Source organism: Talpa europaea (genome assembly GCF_964194135.1).
Source record: "Talpa europaea genome assembly, chromosome: 2".
NCBI lineage: Eukaryota > Metazoa > Chordata > Mammalia > Eulipotyphla > Talpidae > Talpa > Talpa europaea.
This window is the reverse complement of record NC_140068.1, coordinates 7,351,392-7,374,792: the sequence shown is the minus strand read 5'-3', so window position 1 is coordinate 7,374,792 and position 23,401 is coordinate 7,351,392. Positions and strand designations below refer to the sequence as shown.

The 23,401-nt window shown below is 39.1% G+C and overlaps 1 protein-coding gene across 1 annotated transcript in view; it reads right to left on the bottom strand.

The window, feature by feature from the left end:
• OPRM1 (opioid receptor mu 1) overlaps nt 1-22,930 on the bottom strand; it is a gene marked incomplete at both ends in the record, with an annotated part of 48,833 nt that extends 25,903 nt beyond the window's left edge. The window contains one exon of the mRNA XM_084227765.1: nt 22,638-22,930. Coding sequence (XP_084083891.1) covers nt 22,638-22,930 — 293 coding nt within the window. The remainder of the gene's footprint in view (nt 1-22,637) is intronic.
• Nucleotides 22,931-23,401: the final 471 nt, after the last annotated feature.

The following is a 23,401-nucleotide window of genomic DNA, read 5'->3' as shown; positions in this document are numbered from 1 at the left end:
ACCTCTCTTTCAAGTTCTGTCACTACCTTTCCAACCCTCTCTTTTTTATTTTATTTATTTTTTATTTCAAATAATAAATTTTATTTTTATATTCCCCATACAATTGCAACCCCCCCATTCTGACACCAATCCCTCCCCTCCCGCCCCTGAGCCCCCAAAAAGTGTCTCTGGTTCATAGTTTTTTGTTGATTCTGATTTTCACTTTCTTATAGTTATTCATTTTCCTGGTCCCTTATTTAAGTTTTCTAGATTCCTGCTATGAGTGAGACCATCCGGTATTTTTCTTTTTCTTTTTGGCTTATTTCGCTGAGCATGATCCCTTCCAGCGCCATCCATGTTGCTGCAAATTGCATGTGTTTATCTTTTTTGAATGCTGAGTAATATTCCATGGTATATATGTACCACCTCTTCTTGATCCAGTCATCTATTTTTGGGCATTTGGGCTGTTTCCAAAGCTTAGCTATTGTAAATACTGCTGCTATAAACATAGGGGTGCAGGTGTTCTTTGGAATTGATGTTTCTGTGTCCTTTAGGTAAATACCTAGGAGTGGAATTGCTGGATCATATGGAAGCTCTATGTTTAGTAGGTCCAGAAATCTCCACACAGCTCTCCATAGTGATTGGACCAGTTTGCACTCCCACCAACAGTGCAGAAGAGTTCCTTTTTCTCCACACCCTCGCCAACATTTGTTGTTGCTAGTTTTTTTAATATGTGCCATTCTCACTGGTGTAAGATGGTATCTCATGGTAGTTTTGATTTGCATTTCCCTGATGACAAGTGATGTTGAACATTTTTTCATATGCCTGTTGGCCATTTGCATTTCCTCTTCAGAGAAGTTTCCTTTTAGCTCTTCTGCCCATTTTTTGATGGGATTATTTTCTTGTTGTTGAGTCTCATCAGCTCTTTGCAGATTTTTGTGATCAGTCCTTTATCATTAGTGTTGTGTGCAAAAATGTTCTCCCAGTTGGTGGGGTTTCTCTTTGTTTTTGTTATTGTCTCTTTTGCTGTGCAGAAGCTCTTTAATTTGATGTAGTCCCAGCTGTTTATCTTTGCTTTCACTATCACTGCTTTGGGTGATGTGTCTGTAAAGATGTCTTTGATGTGCAAATCCCGTAGTGTTTCGCCTATATTTCCTTCTATATATTTTATGGTTTCAGGTCTTATGTCTAGTTCTTTAATCCATTTTGAGTTGATTTTTGTGTATGGTGTGAGGTAGTGGTCAAGCTTCATTCTTTTGCATGTAGCGACCCAGTTTTCCCAGCACCATTTATTGAACAAACTTTCTTTGCTCCAATGCATAGTCTTTGCTCCTTTGTCAAAGATTAGTTGACCATAAATCTGTGCCAACCCTCTCTTTTTTAAACTTTATTTTTCTTTGAATTTTCTTCTTATTTTTTATTTATTTACTAGAAGAACTTGGGTATAGGCCAGAGGTACAGGGGGTGAGAGGATTCACCAGAGATGGAGTGGGGAGCAGAACAGGCAGATCCACTGAAATACACTGCTGAGGGGAGCAGCAGGCGAGACAGGAGAGGTCTGCTGTGCCATGTGGGTCAGCTCCCTGGCCAGGGATCGAACTCAGGCCACAGTGGTGATGGTACTGAGACCTAACCCTTAGGCCACCAGGGAGGCTACCAACTCTCTTTTGGACATCTGCACTTGCTATTGGTTTCTGAGATGCAACACTTCCCAAAGTACCCTTGTTCTTTCTTATTCATCATCACCAGCACCACCACCACCACCGCCAGCAACACCACCCCTACATAAATAAGAACAAAATTATCAATAATATCATTTAAGAAGGTATAACAAATTGAGATAATTAGGAAGTAACAGCAAGACAATTACTTTCTAGAAATGTAGTGTTCCTACTTGTGCATTTAATGCTAAGGCTTTCCAAACCCTGTAAATGGAACTTATAGCCAAGAGCTTCTTTGTGATCTGTGTTCTCTTGTAGCTTCCTCTCTCTTGACACAATAAAGCTCAGCTCCATAGTTTAGTTTCAAAGGAAAGAGGAGACACTGAAGTGGAAAGGATGCATTAGGATGTATTTCAGTTTATTGTTTTGTTGAATACCTATTAGATATCTGGTGAAGACACAAAACTGGCAGCTCCTAGAAGATCCTGGAGGGGCGGATCCGGAATTGTTGACATGTGCATGGTAGACAGAGCAGGAGGTGGGAGAAGAGCATTTTAGGAAAAAGTAAGTGCAAGGAAGAGAGGAGGGTCCAGGTGAAAGCCTGATGAAGGAGGAGGAAGTAGGGGCAGACAGAGAAAAGGGAGAAATGTTGGACTGAGGGTCAGGCACCAAAAGAGGAGTGAGCTTCGGGAATTCTACAGCTGTTCAATTGTCTGGGTGTTGCAGCCATTGAGTGAAATGCATTGTTAGCAAAATACATTGTTAATGGTCTTGATAAGTTCTGTGTCATGATAGGGTAGGAAGATAAATAGATCAGGTTAAAAAACAAAGAGGGAGTGAGGGGGGCAGAGGACGTAGAAAACACTTAGGAGATATGGTGCTCTGCAGAGGAAGAGGGGGAACCCTTCAAGAAAGGATTTTTTAAGAAAACTTCATCTAAAATAACAGAAAATGCAAGGTCTTAAAGCACAACGAAGCGAATTCACTTCCGGATTATTACTAGCAACAACAGTAAAAATACTGGTCCCGAGACAGAAAAATTTTGCAAATGGTGAAGATTTTTCTGTTTGCTTCTGTTTTTTCTAGTGACATCCCTTTTGATCTTATTTTCCATTTTGTGATTTCCATTTCTGTTTCTCATTTTTGCCAGATTTCTAGAAAGAATCCATATTTGTTGTTTTTAATTCTGTTGCATAGGCACACTATAAATATTTGCTGAATGAATAAATGAAGCCAAAGCTTAGGACATCAACTAAGCAAGGTGCTAGAGTAAGGAATGTGAGGAGTCTGGCCGAGAGAAGAGCAGGGAAATGCAGTCAACAAAGAAACATTTGTTAGGCAGTGTTAAGTGCTCATAGGAGATGATAGTGCATGGCAGAAACAGTTGGGGTAAAGGATTGGAAAGTTTTATGAGAGGCAAGAAATCCAGGGCCTGAGAATTCTGAGAGTTTTTCTGATGAGTGGGTGTTCTGAAGGGGAGGTGTTGGATTGCTTGATGATGACAGGCTCTAGGGTGTGACTATGGAATGTGGGGGGTGGGGAATTTAGCTAGAATAAAATCCTACCAATGCACCTAACTCAAAATACTGTCTTTCATGTATCTTCCCATGGCGTGTTCTTTCTAAACTTCCTTTGATGCTGCTTCTCTGATGACTCCTAGAAACACACAAGGCTACTAACATGGCTCCCACGATTGTGGAAATTCACCCTATCACAGAACACCCTAGGGTCGCTTCTACAACCAGAGGCTCATATTTTCTGTGCTGTGCCCCAGGCAGTCCTTCAGGGTTTTAGTCTGATTTCTCCTGAATTCATATTTCATGAGTAAAGTCATCAATGACTAACTTATCTTTTTTTTTTTAAATCATTTACTCCATTCAAAAGGAGTAGTGCACTTAGCTCATTTACATGCCTTCTCTCTTTTTGATATTCAGCTGTCTGGGGGAAACACATATTATATCCTTCTATTCTAGGTTCTAAATTCTAAATTCTAAAGGGCTTGGTCCCATATGGGTAGCCACCAGTGTTCTACAGCTAGATTGGCAGGTTACCTCATTCTGGGGTTGGGATTAGGAAGCCATTATTACTGTGCAATTAAGTCACACCCACCATCAAAATAATCATCAGTAATAAAATTGGTATTTTTTCCCATTTATCTGCTGATTCATTTCTTCATATCTTTCAGTTGATTCAAATGGCAGCAGTGAAAGTAGGAGTGACTTCAATAGAAACCATTTAAACATCCACATCACCTACCCAGAATTTTTCTATCATTTTCATAATTTTATGTATGACTGACTATTCATTGGTTTTTTGTTTTAAGTTTTTCTTTAAAAATAATTTCTAAAAGTTGTTCTAGAGTTTGTAGGCTGGGAATGGAATCTTGTGCTTGTTCTCAATCTGAACATCATTGTATTGTGTTTACTTTTAAAAAGTTTTTATTTGAGTGTTGAATAAAAGCATATCTAATGTTATTAACAAACTTGAAAATAAAATTCAACCCTTTGCATGCTTGACCATGAAGTCTTAGTGTGGGTTAACACTCACAGACGTTAACACATTAGGATGATCATGATATGGGATGATTATAATGGCATTATTTGTTTTATCAATCAATGGGTATATTTCTGGAGTGCAGGGCCCATGCTAAATCTTCCCTCTACTGTCTCCTTGCCTAGCATGTGCTGAATTGTCCTGATGCTAATGCCCACCGTTGATGTACCTCTTTCAACACAGCATTCCTGTTCATCTCCTGTTCTCAAGGGATTCCACCCACCTCTAGCTTCTGCTAAAGAAATAAAATCATACCTTTCTGCCCTATGTCACCTTATTATTCCACATTAATCCCTCTTTAAAATTCGTCCCGATTACCAGAAGAGAAGAGGGTGTGGTATGGAATAGTGAGGTTAAGTAACAGTGAAGGGAAAAAGTACTTGACAGCTTTCAAGGAGTGTGCCTCATTGCTACGGTCAGGCTGTGGTATTCCTTCACAGAACACAATTCTGTATCAACCTCAGATGAGGACAGTCCTGGACTGAAGCAACAAAACAAAAACAAGTTGACAGATAAAGAGAAGCTGAAAAGCTAAACCTTGATAGCTGACTAGCAGAGAGACACCAGGCCTGGAGGGGGTAGGGAGGGAGGGAGGCACAGTGGTCTTGTGGTGGTGGAGTGTGCGTGAGTTGGCGGTGAATGCACCGCTAAGGTGGTGATACCTGAGGGGGTACCCAATATCACCTGAGTTAAAAATTAATTAATTAAATGAAACAACAAACCAAACAACAAGTTGACTCTATAACTTGAGTCACCCAGATAACACCCATAAACACATCCAACTCTCCCTCTCCTGGTTAACATTTAGCAACCATTGTTCCTTTTCTAAGACAGCTTTGACCATGCTGTGTTAATGCTGCCTCCCAAACAGAAAGTCCATGCGTCAAATTCCTCTTGCTTTGAGATAGCACCTATGCAGTCAGAACTCCACCTCCAGGAATCCTCTCCTCAGTCACCAAATAGAAATGACAATTGCTGTGGTGTTTTGTCTGCCTTGCTGCAGTGAGTTTAAGAAGTCTAATTTATTTTTAAGATGTATTTATTTATGCATACAAGAGCTGGGGTGCAAGCCATAGGTGCAGGGGTGAGAGGACTCACCAGAGACAGAGTGGGGAACAGAACAGGCAGAGTGACTGAAATACACTGTTGAGAGGAGCAGCAGGCAAGACAGGAGAGATCTGCTACACCATATGGGTCAGCTCTCTGGCTGGGGATCAAACTTGTGCTTCAGTATCTGTGACTGGTTTCATAGTGCTGACACTTAACCCCTTGCACCACCAGAGAAGTCCCAAGAAGTCCAATTTTGGCTGGCTTCCGGTATACTCCTGGTGGCTTTCTGCCGTGAGCACTGACAGCAGAGTGTGCTTGAACCAGAAGGTCATACCAGCAGGCCAGCAATAATCAGCAATTGGAGGGAAATAATAGGAACTTTCCAGTGATGTCCACAGATGGGTACAGGTCACCTAGAGGGCACAGTAGCTCGACAGCTGCATTTACCTCAGGAGTCTTGGCAAACATCCACTTGGGGTCTATCTGTAGCAGGAAGAGCCCATTATAGATGGAACTGGGAGACTATGAAAGCTCATACTGGGTTCCCCCTTTCAGTCCATGGCCACCCGTGTGCCTTCGATGCATCCTAACCGTGACTTTGGCCAACTGTCTTCACCTGCTATATATTTCATTCCTTCAAGGTCTAGTTCAAGTCGGTCCTTAGGTGTGGGAGTATTCAAAACAAGGACCTACTTGCTCAGTTATAAGCAACTGGTTTGTATTTATAGTGCTTATTTTCAGTATCTTCTAGAGATATTTTTGCATTTTAAGTGTTAGGATCCTAAGGAACAAAAATCCTGCCCTTTAAAGTAGGAGCTTTGTACTACTCAGTGTTCAAAATATATACACTTCTGCCATTTGTGACAGTGTGGATGGAATTGCAAGGGATGATATTACGCGGAAGTCAATCAGAGGGAGAGACAAATACAGGGTGGAGTCACTTATATGTGGGATATACAGAAAGCAGAAAGGGTCAGATAAAGCCAAATTCAAGACCTGACACATCCAGAGGGTGCGGGCAGGGAAGGGGCCAGCACACTGTGGGAAGGAGCACAGTGGACTTGCATTGTGGACTGTGGGAGTTTGGCAGTGGGAGCACAATATAGCAACAGTTTGGGGGAGTCCTATATTTCCAGAATATAAACAATAATGTAAACAAATGTTGCCTTTTGTATGTCTGTAAAAACCAATATTCACAAAAATCCAATTAGTTGAAACAGCTATGGTTATTGTCCCTATTTTAAAGAGAACTGAAGTTTAGAATAGTTGTCAAGGACACAAATGTTGAATACTGTACATTTGGAGTACCAGGTGATGGTTGCTATACAAATTAAATACCTGGATAATTGAGGGTTTTTTGGGTGGGTGTACATACAACCACTAACAGTGTTTGATAATAGCATAGCATGCTGGAGAGAGTTGTGTATCAGATATGGTGTAGGGAGTTGGGTTAAGAATGTTCTTATTGCTCCTGAATTTTGCAACAGAGAGCTTTAATTAGGATCCATGAAGACTTAATTTCAAATTCCATTTGTCAAAGCTGTTGATGAGCATTCCTTGTTTATCCCTTTAAATGTGTCACTGCACCTGCTGGTATCTAAATATTTTGGCATTCAATTAATTCCTGCAGCAGTGCTGTCCAAAATCTTTCAGGATCAATAGAAGGAAAAAAGAAAGTAATGCAATTAAGTCCTGGCTTCTATAAAATGTATATTTATGATGACTGATTTCCATCCTGAATTATACAATCCTTTGTGACTTAACTATCATGCTGACCTGGGACATTTCTAGGAAACAGAAAACAGTTTATTGAGATTTTTTTTCTAAGTAATTTCAGACAGAAAGATATTTTGGAAGGTGTTTTCCTTCCCCTGTGGAGAATTCAATAACACTTCTTAGGAGAAAATATGATTCATGAATAAACCAGTAATTTGGCAAAGCAACTAAGACCCATTAGTTTTTAAAATTTGATAACTTAGTGGTGTGGTACAAGAGGGTTATCAGTGACTATAGGGTTGGCATCCAACTTGGAACACACTCATTTGGCACGAACAACATTTTTAGTCACAAATTAATGCATGCAACTATATTTTAGAAGGAAAACTACAAGCACAATCATTTTTGCATTTTAGTGGAAAATTTTGCTAATGTAAAATGATTTATTGCCTTTCAGTACCATTATTGCATTGAAAATATTCTCCCCTTTTATTTTCACATTACTAGTTGCATATTTCTTCATTATAGCATTGTACATCATTTAAAAACCCTGAAGAATGTAAAATGTAAAGTACAAATCATCCTAAACTTAACAGGGGAACATAAACTGTGACAACAGTTTATGTTTAAAGTTCAGACTTGTGATCAAGGTTATATATTTCACATTTCTCCAAGCAAAAAAGAAGGAAACCACAATTAACTATGGTGAGGAACGGGGGTGAATATGGTGGTGGGGGGATTGGGTAGTGGGTGCACTATGGTGATGATACTTGGTGGGGGGATCCAAATATTAACTCAGTTAAAAATAAATATAAACATTTAATTTAAAAATAAACAAAATATATTGGCCTTTATGTATAAACAGAATATTACCTCTCTCCCACTTAGATTCTTTAGGACAATAAAGTGGGAGAAGGAAAAAAACAGAGATGTAATGGATTTCGGTTCTCTTCTCAAACTGAAAGCAAAAAATAACCTTGGGATATACTTGCCACCAAATTGAATGATTTTGTGCAAATTTTACATTTAGGAATTCCAAGTTTTCTATATGAATTCCAAGTCCTCTCAGGGAGAAAGACAACAAAGGGACAGTTTTCATCAGGTTCAAATGACACAGTTCTTTGGGTACTTATATCCTAAATTCCAAAAAAGGATAGCAGGTTTAAAGGACAGAAGTTTCAGCTCTGAGCACTACTGGGAGCTTTCTGCTGCCTGCGTTTATGTGAACTTAGCAGTAGCTGGGCCCTTGTTTCTAGACAACACCACACTGATGGATGTCCTAGAGAGTGAGTCTCCAGATTGCTCTTCCCCTGAATTCTTTTCATTAGGGAATCCACTGTTCCCTAGCAATGTCCTCAAAAATGCTTACAATATCTGCTTTGAGAAGCATTTGTAAATGATGGTCAATCGGATTCTCTTTCATTGTGTTATGAAAATTAACCAAGATCCTCTCTCTCACTTTCTCTTTTGTCTCCGAAACATATATAATATCCTTAACAGAATTTGGAAAATTGAATAAAGACATAAATAAGAAGTTATCCCATTGTGGGGCTTGGTGATGGAGGAAGAAGAACTAGAGTAATTGATTGTAATAGTGGAACAGGGAATAGGATCTGTCTGATAGTGTGGCTGAAGGAACAAATGGTTACTTGTGAGAGTCCTATTGTGGCAATTATTAGTTGATGAAATGGTTTAATTTTCTTCTCTATTGGACTGTACTTTGGGAATCAGGTAGGACAGTATTTTTCTCATTTGTCCATCTGGGGCTCCTACTTTGTACACAGCTGGTGTTCAACAAGCACAACAAAGAAATCAATGAGCCTCGGTTTCATCATCTTCCTTAGTGTTAGTTTGGTTATCCACTTATTCCTGCTCTACTCACAAAATGTCACAAGAGTCAAATCACTCAATGGAATGAAAGAAACTAAACTTCTGCAACAATCTAAGGCATTCTCTTTATTCCTTAGATGTATCTTTTGTTATTTTATAAGATCTATTTTAGATACATCTTTTGTTGTCAGAAGGAAAGACTGTAGGATCTCAGTGCTGTCTGCTTTGAGTAGGTCCTCTCATTTCAATGGCTTGGATCACCATCATCATCAAAAGTATGCTCCTATTTAATTTCATTCAGCCCATGTGGTTTTCTTTTAGAGCTATGGGGGCTGAGTAAGTATAAAATTATAATGTCGACAATAATTTCCCTGGCTCTTCTTGGCAGGCACAGAGTCTGATATTCTGTTTTATTGCCAGCAGCATTTTTCAATTAACATTTAATACTCCCCCACATATTGTTCCACCTTTCACTGGCACTGAACCTAGTATTTCAGCGAAAAGAAAAATGCTCAGAAAGACAGCAGGCTTCATTGATCGCTGTGTTCCCCACAGCTTCTGTGGATGAAATAGTCTTAGTTCTCAGGGACACTGTAAGTCTCCAGGATCATATTCTCTACCACGTACTTGCTTTATTTATGGAGTTTACAGTGATTTAGGAAGTTGACAGACATTGCTTTGCAAGTCCCAGTCACATCCATTATGAAGGTGTTCGGAGCAGGCACACAAGCAGACTCACTGTATCGTCATTAGTGGTTCCTCCATGAAGGGCTCTGTCCTTTTGGCCATTTTTTACTGTGATTATTAAGTCAGGCTCATAATGGAAGCCAGAACATATCCCAGAGCTGGAATGTTAGCACTAGATTCAGAGTTCTAGTGTCCAGAGAATACCTGTATATAAGTTATTTCTTCTATTTCATGTAAACGACTCTGCTGGGTAAGAAGGGGTTTCATGATATGCAGCCAAGCATGGAGATATACCTTCTGCTTTATATGCTTTGACTGGGACAGAATTTAAATGTGGAGTCCTTGAGTAACAAAAATAACTGTTCTTTTTTCCCCCAAACAGTTGGTTTGCATGTTTTTTCCCCACCAAATTTATTGGAAAATGTAAAAAGAATTATCAATAAGGAGTCAAGTAAGTTTCAGTTATCTGTCCTTAGAATTATCTTCACACCATGATATTGGCCAACAGGATGATTTGGGGGAAGATCTTGGGCATTGGAAAGGAGTTGACTGCAATGAAGTGTCATCCATGCAATGTCTGATGTTGCTGCTGTAGAAATCATGACTCTGGAGGAATAAACTGTATTTCAAAATATTTTAATGGATAATATGTTTAACCAACAGGTCAGGGCAATCAAAGCACTAGGTGAGTGCTGGGATTCCCATGCTGATGTTTTAGGAAGGAAGATGAGTTGGGAGCAAATAGCAGAACTTCTTAGTATTAGATAAAAACAAGCATTTTTACATACACCCTATCTACTGTGGACCTCAAGCCCATGTGAACAGAATATGATTATTATTCCTTTAGGAAAGGTTAACAGATTTTGGGACTATGATAACAGATAAGATTCAAACATGGGTTTTCATGTCACAAATCTACTCCAAGAAGCCTTCTATGAAGACATCTTATGGTCAATTTAAGAGAATTTTTAAAACATCCTGAGCTTCAACTTTTCTCAGGGGTAATTCAATTTACTACTTAACCATTTCTTTAAATTTTGTTTATTATAATTACATTGAATAACATATAAATTTCAGATGTGCATCATTGAGCATTTAATTTAAATAAAATAAAATAAAATAAATTAAATTTATTTATTCTATAAGTAGCTTCTTCAAGTTCAGAGAAGGAAAATATTGGGAAAAACCTCTTAAACCCCTTTGACAAATAGCACACAGTTTCTCATTCATAAAATGAATAGCTTAGCGCAGGTCTTTGCTTCTCAGTCTTGGCTGCACATTGCAATCACCTGGGTAACTTTTCCAGGTACCTGTGCCTGAGAGATACTCCTGTAATTCTGATTTAATTAGCTTGAGGTGCAGTGAGTTTTTTTTTTTCTTTCTTTCTTTCTATATTTTTGTTTGTTTGCTTTTGAGATTTTCCAGGTAATTCTAACTCGCAACCAAGAATTAGAATTACTGGAATGGAAAACCTGGGAGGCCTTCTCCTATGTGCCTAAGTGTGTTGCGAAGATCTATGCTATAATGAGTCAATTCCAACTGACTCATAAGTCAGTTGGAAGGAAACTCAAATTTTATTGTTTATTTAATCTTTGTTTCTGAGAACCTCAGGATTCTTTAGTTGGATTATATATCATCCAGCTAAAGCTTGCCATAGCTTGGCTGCCTTTACAAAGTTATACCTGGTGGCCATCTGGCTAATATAAAAATCCCTACAGTTGCCAGAATCCTTCTGAGTACAACTCATGAAAGGATCATTATTTCAAGATGCACAGAGACTAAATCCAAGGTATAAAGTCAGGCAGGGAGGAGGTATCAGTGAGTCTTCAGGAAATCACTCAACAAAACCACGGACAAGTCAAAGGACAGTGAGCACCAGAGAACACCACGGTCTACCTTAGGGATCTTCTTCATCCAGTTAGCCAGTGTGAGTTCGAAAATACAAGGGATGATATTTTTTTAAGTGACCTTTGAGAACTTTGGCAAATTTTTTTGTCAAATGAGCAAGTTACATAAGTCAGAAAGAAGAGGGGGAAAAATCCAAGTGACAAGCTTTTGTGCTAGAAAGGACATAAAAAGAGGTTTAGTGAAATAAAGCTGCCAGCCACCACTGGGAGCAGGATGGCTCTTGTGCAGGCACAAGAGGAGAGCTTTTCTATTTTCTGAGGAGTTAATATAAATTTGCAGATGAGGGCTTCAATTTTTCCAGAAAGCTTCACATGATTGAGAGGAAAATACTGTGAGAAAGCCTAGAAAATTGCACCGATTAAAGATAACCACAAAGCCTATCTAATAGAGGGGGATTTTTCAGAAATGCTATTTTATAAGCACTTACTCCCTTATTTCTGGTTAAGGGTGGTAATGAATATTGCAGATCATCTGCATGAAATGGAGAGTTGAGCTTGGAGATGAGGCCTGGTGAGAATGGAGACAAGCCTGTACTGTTCCTGATTTAACCTGACTTCAACATCAGCAATGTCCCTGTCATAAGAATCTCTGACTACTCTCCTGCTTTGTTTTAAACTTCCTATTTGTATTTCTGTCTTTTGATTATGCAAATACCGCAAATTGGAACTAGGTTATTTTTTGCAAAATACTGTGTATTCATCTAAAAGCAATGGCATGTAATCAAATTTGACAAAGAAGATGATATGCTCTTGGGACTCCCTGGTGGCTCAGGGGTTAAAGTCTCAGAGCTATCAAGTTATGGGCAGCCACTGTGGCACAAGTTTGATCCCCAGCCATGGAGATACCCACGTGGCACAGCAGACCTCTCCTGTCTTGCCTGCTGCTCCCCTCAGCAGTGTATTTCAGTAGAGCTGCCTATTCTGCTCCCCACTATGTCTCTGGTGAATCCTCTCACCACGCCTCCCTGCACAAACCTCTGGCCCATAAAAATAAATATTTCAGAAAAAAAAGGATATGCTCTTATTTCATGGCACTAAGAAAATAAATTTTATTTAGCATATTCTGTACCAGAAGTTGACAAATGATGACTCATGGGTCAAGTATGACCTGCCGTTTCTTTTCGTGACTTGCCAACTAAAAGTAGCTTTAAATTTGTATTTGTATTTTTAAATTTATATGTGTATAAAAATTAGCTTAGTTGTTTTTTAATCACAGACTGTAAAAAGTAATTTGATAGCATTTTTCATGGAATAATTTGCATTATATAATCAAGCAAGCTAAATAAAGATTAGCATTTTCGTATCAAATAATCACTTCATGCTTGTGGGATCAGCTAACAAAAGAAAACATAATATGATTATTTTCTTTGCTAATTAGATACATAGAACTTCATAAACATCAACTAAAGGATTAGACAAAATTATTTTTAAATGCCAGTTGGAAGATCAGTTATTTTGTCATCATCAGCGAGAAATGTTTTAGGAGCTGAGTTTTTATGTCTACCTCTTACATCTTCATAGAACTTCCAAAAAAAAAGCACTAAGTTTATAGATGGTTTTTATATCTTTAAATGGTCAAGAAAAATCAAAGGGAAAGTTGTATTTTGAGGCATGTGATAATTACATGGAAATTCACATTTTTGTGTCCATCTAGATTTATTGGCATGAAATCATGCCCGTTTCTTTATATGTGGTCCACGGCTACTTCTGGGTCCAGTGGCTGCGTGGAGTCGCCATGACAGAGATCATGTGGTTGCAAAGCCTAAAATATTTACTTTCTGGCCTTTACAGAAAAAAATTATCACCACCTGGTATGGATGGAGGGAGGTGGCCACCTTTGATCAGATGTGCATGATGTCTACGTGTCTCTAGATGTAAAATGAAGCGAGATTCTCATCTTGGAATTACTTCAATCCAGTCTTACTTTGGCTCATGAAAGCATTTTGGTATAAAATAGGTTCTTCTGATCCAGATTGTGTCCCTACTTGATTTGTGCCTTTTCATCCTTCTCAGTGTGGAAGAACCAAGATAACTTGCAGACCTGGAGCCAGTAAATTATAAGCCAAGCCCTTTTAAGTTTCCATCTAAAAACTAGAGTAAAAATAAATTATGCCTTAAAAATTACTCCAAAATTTAATTATTAAAAGTATGAAATGATAGTTCTGATTATATAAATATACTGCAGTTATACTGCTAACATTCTGTGTTAGACAAAACTCTTTCCCCTGCAAGTTAGAGTTTTAATAACAATGAGAGCATAAGACTTCAGACAACTGAACTGAATCCTAAATTATAAGTCTCATTCAGACATTCAAGTACTTATATTACATAATCCCCAATTCTATTTAATCTTACTTTTAGAAATATAAGGGAGTCAAATTAATTTTGAGAAATTTATCTCAATAAGCAAGATGAAATATACCACATTTTGTTTATAAATTTGTATATGGGACCCAGGGTATCTAGTGACAGACTGATGAATGACTCACATAGAAATCCATTTTGTTTTTAAATCATTCCCTTTGATAATAAGTGATAATAAAAACACAATCTGTCTTTGTGTCATAAATGCACCATTATATTTAATAAAGAACATAACTTGCTGAGTTTCACTTTAAGCTGTGTTTAAAACATTTTTTTGAAACTAAACAAAGAGACAGATGAAGCCAAAACAAACCCTTGAAAATTGATTATAGACCTAGGAATCCAGAGGGGGAAGTGGGCAGGATAAACGGGGAAGGAGCACAGTGGACCATAGTGGGGGCACAGTATTGGCACAATAGTGGTGCACTACAGTAATAACACTTGGAGGGGGTTCCTATACACCCCAAATAAAAACAATATAAACCAACATTATCCAAAATAAAATTAAATAAAATTTCTTGAAACATCAGACATGCAGATGAATTTCATAATTCATGGATTCTATATTTGCAAACAAATTTCCTTGCTAAAATTTATCCATAACCCTAAAAGCGAGACTTGTGGGCTTCTGAGTTTAGTGAGCATGTGTCTAGGCAAATAAATTGGAGGTGTGCTAATGGGATAAGTTCCAGGTAAGGATAAGCAAGGCTGTACTACAGTTATACCGCTAACATACTGTGTTAGACAAAAATTTTTTCCCCTGCAAGTTAGAGTTTTAATAACAATGAAAGCATGAGACTTCAGACAACTGAACTGAATCCTAAATTATAAGTTTAAATCAGACATTCAAGTACTTACATTATATAATCCCAATTCTATTTAATTTTGCTTTTAGAAATATAAGGGAGTCAAACGCACCATTATATTTAATAAAGAACATAACTTGCTGAGTTTCACTTTAAGCTGTGTTTAAAACATTTTTTTGCACCTAATTTGCTATGCCCATTTCAGCTCTCAGACAGTAGATATCTCCTTTCTGAGGTCTACGTCATACAGCATTTTTCATTTGTTTGTGTTTTTTATTGGTGGTGAATTCACTGTTTGAAACGCCCGCCCTTCTCCCAGCTCCTTAGTGTGAGACTGAAGTGCAGTTCAGGGCTCAGAAGCCAAGAGGGCTGTGGGGAGCCTGATGGAGAAGGGTGTGTGTGTGTGTGTGTGTGTGTGAGAAACCTGGGGCTTCCTGAGCATATTTGCACGAGTTAATGAATCAGGAACTTAAATCACACCAATAGCTTTTGGGAAATCTGAACAATGACTGTCTCAATCACCTTAGGAGACCTACTTATTTGTATCCGATAAACTAACATGATTGAATTAAAAACAAACTACTTGACAAGATCCTCGCCTGAATAGAACTGTATCTAGAACAGAACGAGCTCTCACTAGAACCTGCACTGTCCACTGGCTTCCCAAGATTCCCTTGATGCGACTTCTTGGAGCTGCTCTCTCTCTCTGCAGCAGTTTTGGGGGGCCACCTGCAGAATATGGTTAATTTCCTCAGGCAAGTATTAATGTGATCTCTGCATGAATTAAAGAGCGAAGGGGAGTGAGGAGAAAGGCATGTAGGGAAGGGGAAGAGAGAGAGTTTAAACAGGTCTGAGTCCAGGTCAAAATCCTGTATGATCTTTGAGTTCCAACCACAGCTATTGCTGTTACTCTCATGGCTAGTGGATGAAGGCTTGGCCGTGACTTTCAATTTTGCTCATCTTAGTTGGCCATTGTTAACACCTGGCAATTCAGCAGTTTCTCTCTCTGACAGAATCCATTTAGCTCCTTTAGGCTCTATGCGGTGACCTGGAACTGAGATGACTGGACTGTGGAGATGGTTACTTTTTCCCCCATAGAATATGACGTGGAGAACTACTGAAGTTACCAGAGGAAGTCTTAGTAGGGGCTTACAAAGGGATCTTAAAATTTCTGGAAGGGAGTGGAAGGAACTTGGAGGTGTTTAGTCCAATGCATACATTTTACAGATGTAGAGAGAATCAGGCCCAGAACAGTTTGAAGTTGGGCCACGATTGACACTTGAGGTTCTGAATGAAGGCAAAGCTTTCCTTCCATGCTTTCTTCTCTGAATCTATATCTTGGCTTGAGGACCCCCAGTCTGAGAAGATGGTGGGAAAGGAAATTAAATGGCCTCAAGCAAGAAAAGATGGCAACAGACTGGCTCTGCCCAACGTTGTACCATGATCTCTCTCTAGATTGCTCTCATATCTCTTGTTCCTGGTCACTTCTGAGGGCTGAAATTTTCTCGAGCATAGCTATTTTAAGAACTCCCACAGTAACCACACAACCTGGACTCAATGGGGAAGAGGGTGGTCCTGTTTGTCTTTAGATAATTTGTTAGAAGGTACAGGAGATGTTGTTTCCTTCACAAATCAGAGCTGCTATAGTCCTCACGCCCCTGAACTCAAGAAGTGAAATGCACACTGTTCATTCCACGTGACTGTTGCCTGCACCTTGTCCATTAAGGAAAATGTGCTAAAACTTACTTTTCTGAAGCTGGCGGCAGGAAAAAAGGAACAATTTAACTTACGAGTTCTCTTGGTTCTCGTTGCGGTTACTTAAGAAACTTTCTTAAGAATTTCAAATTGTTGAACATTTGTATTCAATGGGTCTGTGAGGACTCTGTTTACTAATCGGATTTACTGTGCCAAACCACAGTAGCCAATTATAAAATAACTGGATGAGTTTTGCAGAGACTGAGACAAGAGCTTACACGAAGGTGAATCATTTTGGAACAAGAAAGTAGAGAACAGAAGTAAGGGAGTAGGGGACTCCCTGTTGGTGCAGGGAGTTGAGCACCACACTGTGGGGCCATCCGCAGCCTCTGCAGCACAAGTTCGATCCCTGGTCCGCCAGGGAGAAACCCACATGGCGCAGCAGACCTCTCCTGACTTGCCCGCTGCTCCCCTCAGCAGTGTATTTCAGTCAGTCTGCCTGTTCTGTTTCCTACTCTGTCTCTGCTGGATCCTCTAACCCTCCGCATCTCTAGCCTGTACCCCAGCTCTTGTATGCATAAATAAATAAATCTTAAAAAAAAAGAAGTAGGGGAATAGAAGAGAGAAACAGAAAAGGAGGGAAACATTACCCTCAAATTGTACAAGGTGGTCAGCCTCTGCGAGCTGGACACTTGAGGAAGGGAAGAGCGGAGGAACCTTTGCCCATATACTCCCATCTCCCGAGTCAGAGATTACCCTTGGGGCCAACTTTCTCACACTTTCTCCCACGGGAGCGAAGCAGCGATTCCTCTGCTGGGCAGTGGAGTCTGAGAAACACCCAAGGCAACATGGGCCTCCCTGGTGGTGCAGCGGTTGAGCGCTGGGTTGCAAATCTGCCTGCAGCCTCTGTAGCGCTGGTTCGATCCCCGGCCACCAGGCGAGGGTCCCACATGGTGCAACGGACCTCTCCTGCCGCCCGCTGCTCCCCTCAGCAGTGTACTTCGTCAGTCTGCCTGCTCTATTCCCCGCTCTGGCTCTGGTGAATTCTCTCACCCTCCCGCGCTTCTGATGTACACAGTGCTTGTATAAATAAATAAATCCTAAAAATAAATAAATAAAAAATAAATAAGAAAATACCCAAGGCAACAAACAGGAAACAGCAGCAGCGAAGAAGAGGTGTTACCATGTTCTGGGCAGAACTGGCTGCCCAGCTAATCTCAGAAGTAAAGGGCGAGCTGCAAAGTGGGAGGTGGGGAGCCAAGAAGGGTCTGTAATTATACAAAAGCCTGAGGTTGCTGGAGGTTGTCCTAGAAATTCTGTGAAGGGCCTGAGGGACGGCACTGGAATGAGGTGGCCGTGGAGCTGTGCACTTGGGTGGCAACATGTGATTAATCCTGGGTAACCCTTCCTTGATCTGATATGTATAATGACTTCGAAGCTCTTGGAATAAGTCTATATCTAAAAACAAGTTTAGAGACTCCTATCATATATTAGGTCAGTTAAATACACAAAAAATCTTGTGAGGGTCCCAAGATTTGAAATTCTCCTGGTTTTAAACCTCACACAATGTTTGGTCTTAGTATTTATCATCAATATATTTTAAAATTGCATATTGTTTTATATTTTATATTATTTATCAAAATGAATGTGTCTTTTAATGGTTTGATCTCAATACTTAAAGTGAAATGCTAGAAGAAATCATTTTCAATTTTATGCCTAAGGGGTTTTCAATACATTCTACATTCCAAAATAAATGCCATTAGTATTTAGCATTTGAATAACATTTTTGTAGTCAAAAATGATTTTTATTTCCTTCTAAGAAACAGAGAAATTATACTTGGTTTGTGTTTATGAGCAAATATATTTACTGAAGCAATGGCTAAAAATTTTCTGCAAATATTATACCTAAGTATTAATGAAGATATTAGTTTGGGAAAATGCACAAGGAAATCTTCACAGTGATCTTTGACATTTATTTTTCTTAATGTGATAAATTAAAAGTATTTAGGAGAGTTAACAGTGAGAGTGTTTATTTGTTTCTTTTTATGCTATTTTGTTTGACATATAGCTTCTGTCATTTAGCTGTTGGAACTAAATCAACTCTGGGACAAGAGTGAAATTATGTGTATGAGCACCTAAAGTATAAATAACATATGAAGTTTAAATAGCATATTTAAAAGATGATATCTTACTTTTAGAAACAGATATATAAAATAACCACCATATGAATAATATGCATGTGAATAATAACTACTAAATTATAATAGTGATTAGATGAGCACCTATACGGGAAATATGAGCTAAAACTCAAGTAATAGATGATACTAGAAACAAGTGATGTGAGACTAGTAATGTGAAAGGCATACAATTAAATTTTCATGTTTTGAAGTAAGCCTTTATGTTAAGTACATAATGTAGTAAGACTTTCCCATCTTAATCCATCCTCTAACCAGGATAATTTGTGTGTGTTTTTTAAAGTGGACTTTATTAACATTTGAGCTTTCTAAATAAACTATTATTTATTTATGAAAATTACAAGTGGCCATAGTCAGTGATGTATATATTCAAGTTAATTCATTGAATAATGTATTTACAGATATGTATGAACATATAAGTACATATATATATAACCCTAATTAGATAAGACATTATTATTCATTATTTTCCCATCTTCTTAAATCTGCATTAAGTCAAAACCCAAAAACTCTTCTCTTCCAATCATTCAGGATTGAACATTTTGTAGTTTAAACCTGAATCAAATATTTGATATATAGACCAGTTACAAGCTCATAGAGTTTGTTTTATTTTTATTCTTTTCTTTATTGAGGTAACATTGATTTACACCATTGTTTGTTTTCTGGAAATATGGGATCTCTCATTCACATGTTGTTGCCATAGGGTACACACACCAAAACCCTCATGGTCCACACCTTCATCATAAGGCTTGTTTTAAAATCAGAAATACCTTTCAGTGAGAGAAAAAATGACAGTAACGTATTGCATATTTTCAAATGCTTTTCTTTGGTAAGTAGTCACACTGGGAATTTTTCTAGTCATATTAACTAAGAATCTTAAAAATGTAGGCAATATCATTTGGTTCTCTTCATTGGAACTTTACTGGGATGTATGGCTTATTCAACCAACACAGATGCAGTTACAGTCCTCTGCTTTTCTCAAGTGTCTTCAGAGAACATGTGGCTCCATGGAGAAATCTTTTGGGGGGAAATCTCACAAAATAAACACATCTGGCACTGCATCAGTTTTTCCATTTGTGGTTAATTCTGCACTTTTGGTCAAATGTTTTCAATAAGTGAAACATGGCTGGTGGCTGTAACTTTGTATATCATTTCAATTATCTTTTTCTTTAAATTGTTCTTGACAATAACATATTATCATTATAATTATACTATCACCACTTTAAGTGATATCTACATTGTGTAAATTTTTTTTCACTTTATTTTCAAGAATCTTTGTAGTAATATTTATTCTTATCCTGCAATATTTTTTTCTTTTAAACAAGATGTTTTATGGTGATGAAAACTTCCAACATTCCTATCATTTAACTCTGGATTTTAAATCTTTAGAGTATTATGACAGTATCCCCCGCCCCCCAGAACATTCCTTAGAATAGCGCTGTTTAAGAAACTCAAGTTATAGTATTCTACTGCTGTTGACTGAGACAGGAGGGTGATGGTGTGAAGAAACAAGAACAAGGGGGCATTCATCATGGTATCACATTAACAGTGATTTTGTTGCTTTTGTTACCATAGTCACCTTAACCTTAAATCATTCAGTGTGATAAGACACTGTAATAAACACTACCTTAATCTGGTTAGAAACTACAATCTCTTAACCATCTACTTTGTGGACTTTAAATAACAGTAGGAGGTGTGATTTTCACTTCAATTTTCAACTGAGCAGTATTATGCTCATCTTTTTTCTTAAGGACAATAATATCCCTGAATTGACCATTCCATAGAGAAAACACTACAGTTTGGAGACAGTCCAGTTAAACATGTTCAGTAAAATAGACATACTTTCTTCAATCCCCAATGATGCTTTCCTCATCATTTCATCAGTCACTGAACTATTTTTTTTCTGCTTCATAGTCATAATCCCAGAGGGTTATGGAATTAAATATCCGAAATGCCACAGGTGGGTATTTGGGGACAACCATTCAAAGCACACCGCATTTTGTTAGACCTTTCAGTAGAGAGAAGTAAAGCATAATATTATCTTCTCAGTAAGATATAATGTTACATTCTTTTCCAAGTCATCAAGAGGTCAAAGGTTGTGCCTTAAAATAAACTCAACAAATTTTTAATTACTTAAACCCTGGAATGAGAATTCAGAATGACCTGCTTAGTTCACACTTAGTTGCTGCTCTATTAGCTCTCTTTAGAGAAAAGCATAAACAGTACAGGATAAAAATGAAGAAGGAAACTACCAAGAAGAAACAATAAAGGGAAAAAATATTATATGTCAGATGGCAGGATTTCTAGACATTTTAGCAATTTCTTTTTAGTTTTTTATGCTCTAGAATTCCAGGCATAAACTTGGGGGTAATTTGTTGTTTCCATGTTAAACTGCTAATGAAAATTTCTCTGTGAATCTTTTAGCTGAATTCACTTAAGTCATAGCTCGCCACCCTAAAAGAAAATTATATTGGCTAAGAGACAGTCAGTGTTTTTGAACTGGTGAGTTACTGTCATTGGGGAAGTAATTTATATTATCTATCCCCCAGTTTACTCACCTAGCATAGGGAACCTCTATGGTCCCTTTGAACCTTAAATTAGGATTCCATGGAAATTCTTAGGAAAAATGAGAAACATTTTCTCTTCATAAGGCAGGCCTTTAATTATGCTTTTTATTAGCATGGCTGTTTAATGAAATTTGATTTTTGTCTTTGATATAACTCTTTGCTTTTGATTACATAAAGCAAATTTTTTTTTTAAATACATTCTTCCATTGATCCTCTTCCTGCATTTTCCCTTCTGTTGTTAGCATTCTTCTCAATAGATGGTGCTCTTTTCTCAGAGACACTATTTATCTTTCATTTCTCATCCAAAGACCAGGGAAATCAATTTGACTCTTTAACAATCATTAGCTGAAGAAATTAGACATAAAGTAGGAAGACTAGATGACAAGCAACTTGCAGTGACTTGATCATAAAAACATAATGGAGAAATTATTCTTAAATGATTAAAGAACTCCATAGAAATTGGAAATATCTGCTAAATAGATGAAGCAAATATTGTAACTAAATATGAAAATCTCATGTTTAGTACTTACAACTGCAATAGGAAGAAAATCCCAAATTAGGAGATATTTTAAAATGTTTAAATATTTTTCTACTTCAACACAAGAGAATATGTAGTATCCATATTAACATACAGGCTTTGAATGTACACATCAACACTAGCATACTGTACATCAACCTAAATTAAGATAGAAAGCTTGAATATTTGTTGCCAAATAAATTGGTAGCATCTGGATAAAGAGAGTGAGCCACAAACACTTTTGAAATCATTTCACTAGGTAAAACATTCCCCCCACCCCATGCCCCAGAACAAACATTAGAATTTTCTGTAGAATAGCTTATAACCCAGAATTCTGCTACTTCTGTTCTCTTAGTTCCAACTTTAGGGGTTATTGAAAAATAGTCTTGCCCTGCAGTTCTCCAGAACCTCCCTGCTTCTTCCCATTTTAGTATTAGGTAGGATGACTTCCCTAGCAGAGCTGAGACTGCCAACAGCAAGTTGAGCCAGGCAACACAACTGCCATGCTTGCTACAAACAAAGCAACACCACTTAATATGGAGAGACACTAGGAAAACTTCCTCATTGTGTGTGGCCTCAGAATGGAAGGAAGCGTAGGACACGAGTTATAATGGCTGGGGAAGTGGAGGGGTGTGGCAGTGATACAGACTATTACACCTAAACCAGCAGGAGTAGGAAAGTTGCCAAGGTTCATGTTTTCAAAGAACTGAGGATACTCAACCCCTCTTCCCCAGTTAGGATAAACTAACTAGAATTCCTCTCCCATTCCACTTTTTCACAGCTCTTTAGAAGCGGCTGAGGAATTCACTGCCCAAGAGTCCTCTTGGCTCAGGGCAATCAAGCTCAGATTTAGAACATATTTCTGGTAGAGTTTTATGTCCTTTACCAAAGCAGCTTCTCTGTTCCTGAAATTTTGGATGCTCTTTGTCAGTGGAGGGGGGAAAAGTAGCTTTTTGCATTCAGACAGCAACTGCTCTATCCACCCTGTCCCCAGAAGCCCCCCTGTTCACCACCTTCACCATATCCTCCCGCCAGACCCGCTGCCTGGGGTCCCTTCATGCCCCCATTGGCAGCAAAACGCTCCCGCTCAGAGCCAGGTGTATTACTTACCTGAAAATCACAAACATGACCAGGAAGTTTCCAAAGAGACCCACCACACACACGATGGAGTAGAGCGCCATAATGGTGACAGCCGTGATCATGGAAGGGCTGCCAGTCGAGGGGCACCGGCTGTCGCTCCCACCCAGCTCGGTGCTGTTCGGACCGCATGGGTCTGACCGGTTGCCATCTAAGTGGGAGAAGTTGACCCAGGAAGCGGGACTAGGTGCTGGGGAGCAACTTGAAGCGTGTTTGAAGGCATCAGTGCAGTTGCTGGTGTTCCCGGCCACGAAGCCGCTCTCCATGGTGCTGACGGCCGGCCGGGACCGCGCCGGCAGGTACCCGGAGCCCTCGGACCTTTCGGGTTCCACGCGCCTCAGCCGCCTCCTCTAAGAGCTGCTGCCCCAGCTTCTGCTCTTTCCTACAGAAACCAGCCCTAGCGGAGCCACAGAGGAGCGTTGGGGAAAGGGGGGCGCTGAGCATCGGATATTATCCCTTGCTTGCAGCCCCCTCCCACCTTAGTTGTGCAGACACCCACCCAGCCCCACACCTCGGGGTGGGGGGCGTGGGGAGGGCTGTGCGGGAACAGAGGCTGCAGGGGAGGGAGGAGAGAGCAGGGGTGGATTTTGCGCAAAGCGATCCAATGGAGACGGGCTCCCCGGTCGGCGCTCCTTTTGGCAAGGGAGGGGCGGGACAGGAAAGGGTTGGAGAGGTGAGGCGTGAGACGGAGTTAGTTTCTTGCAGCAGTAAAGCTTAAGAAAGGGAGCTAGCAGCAC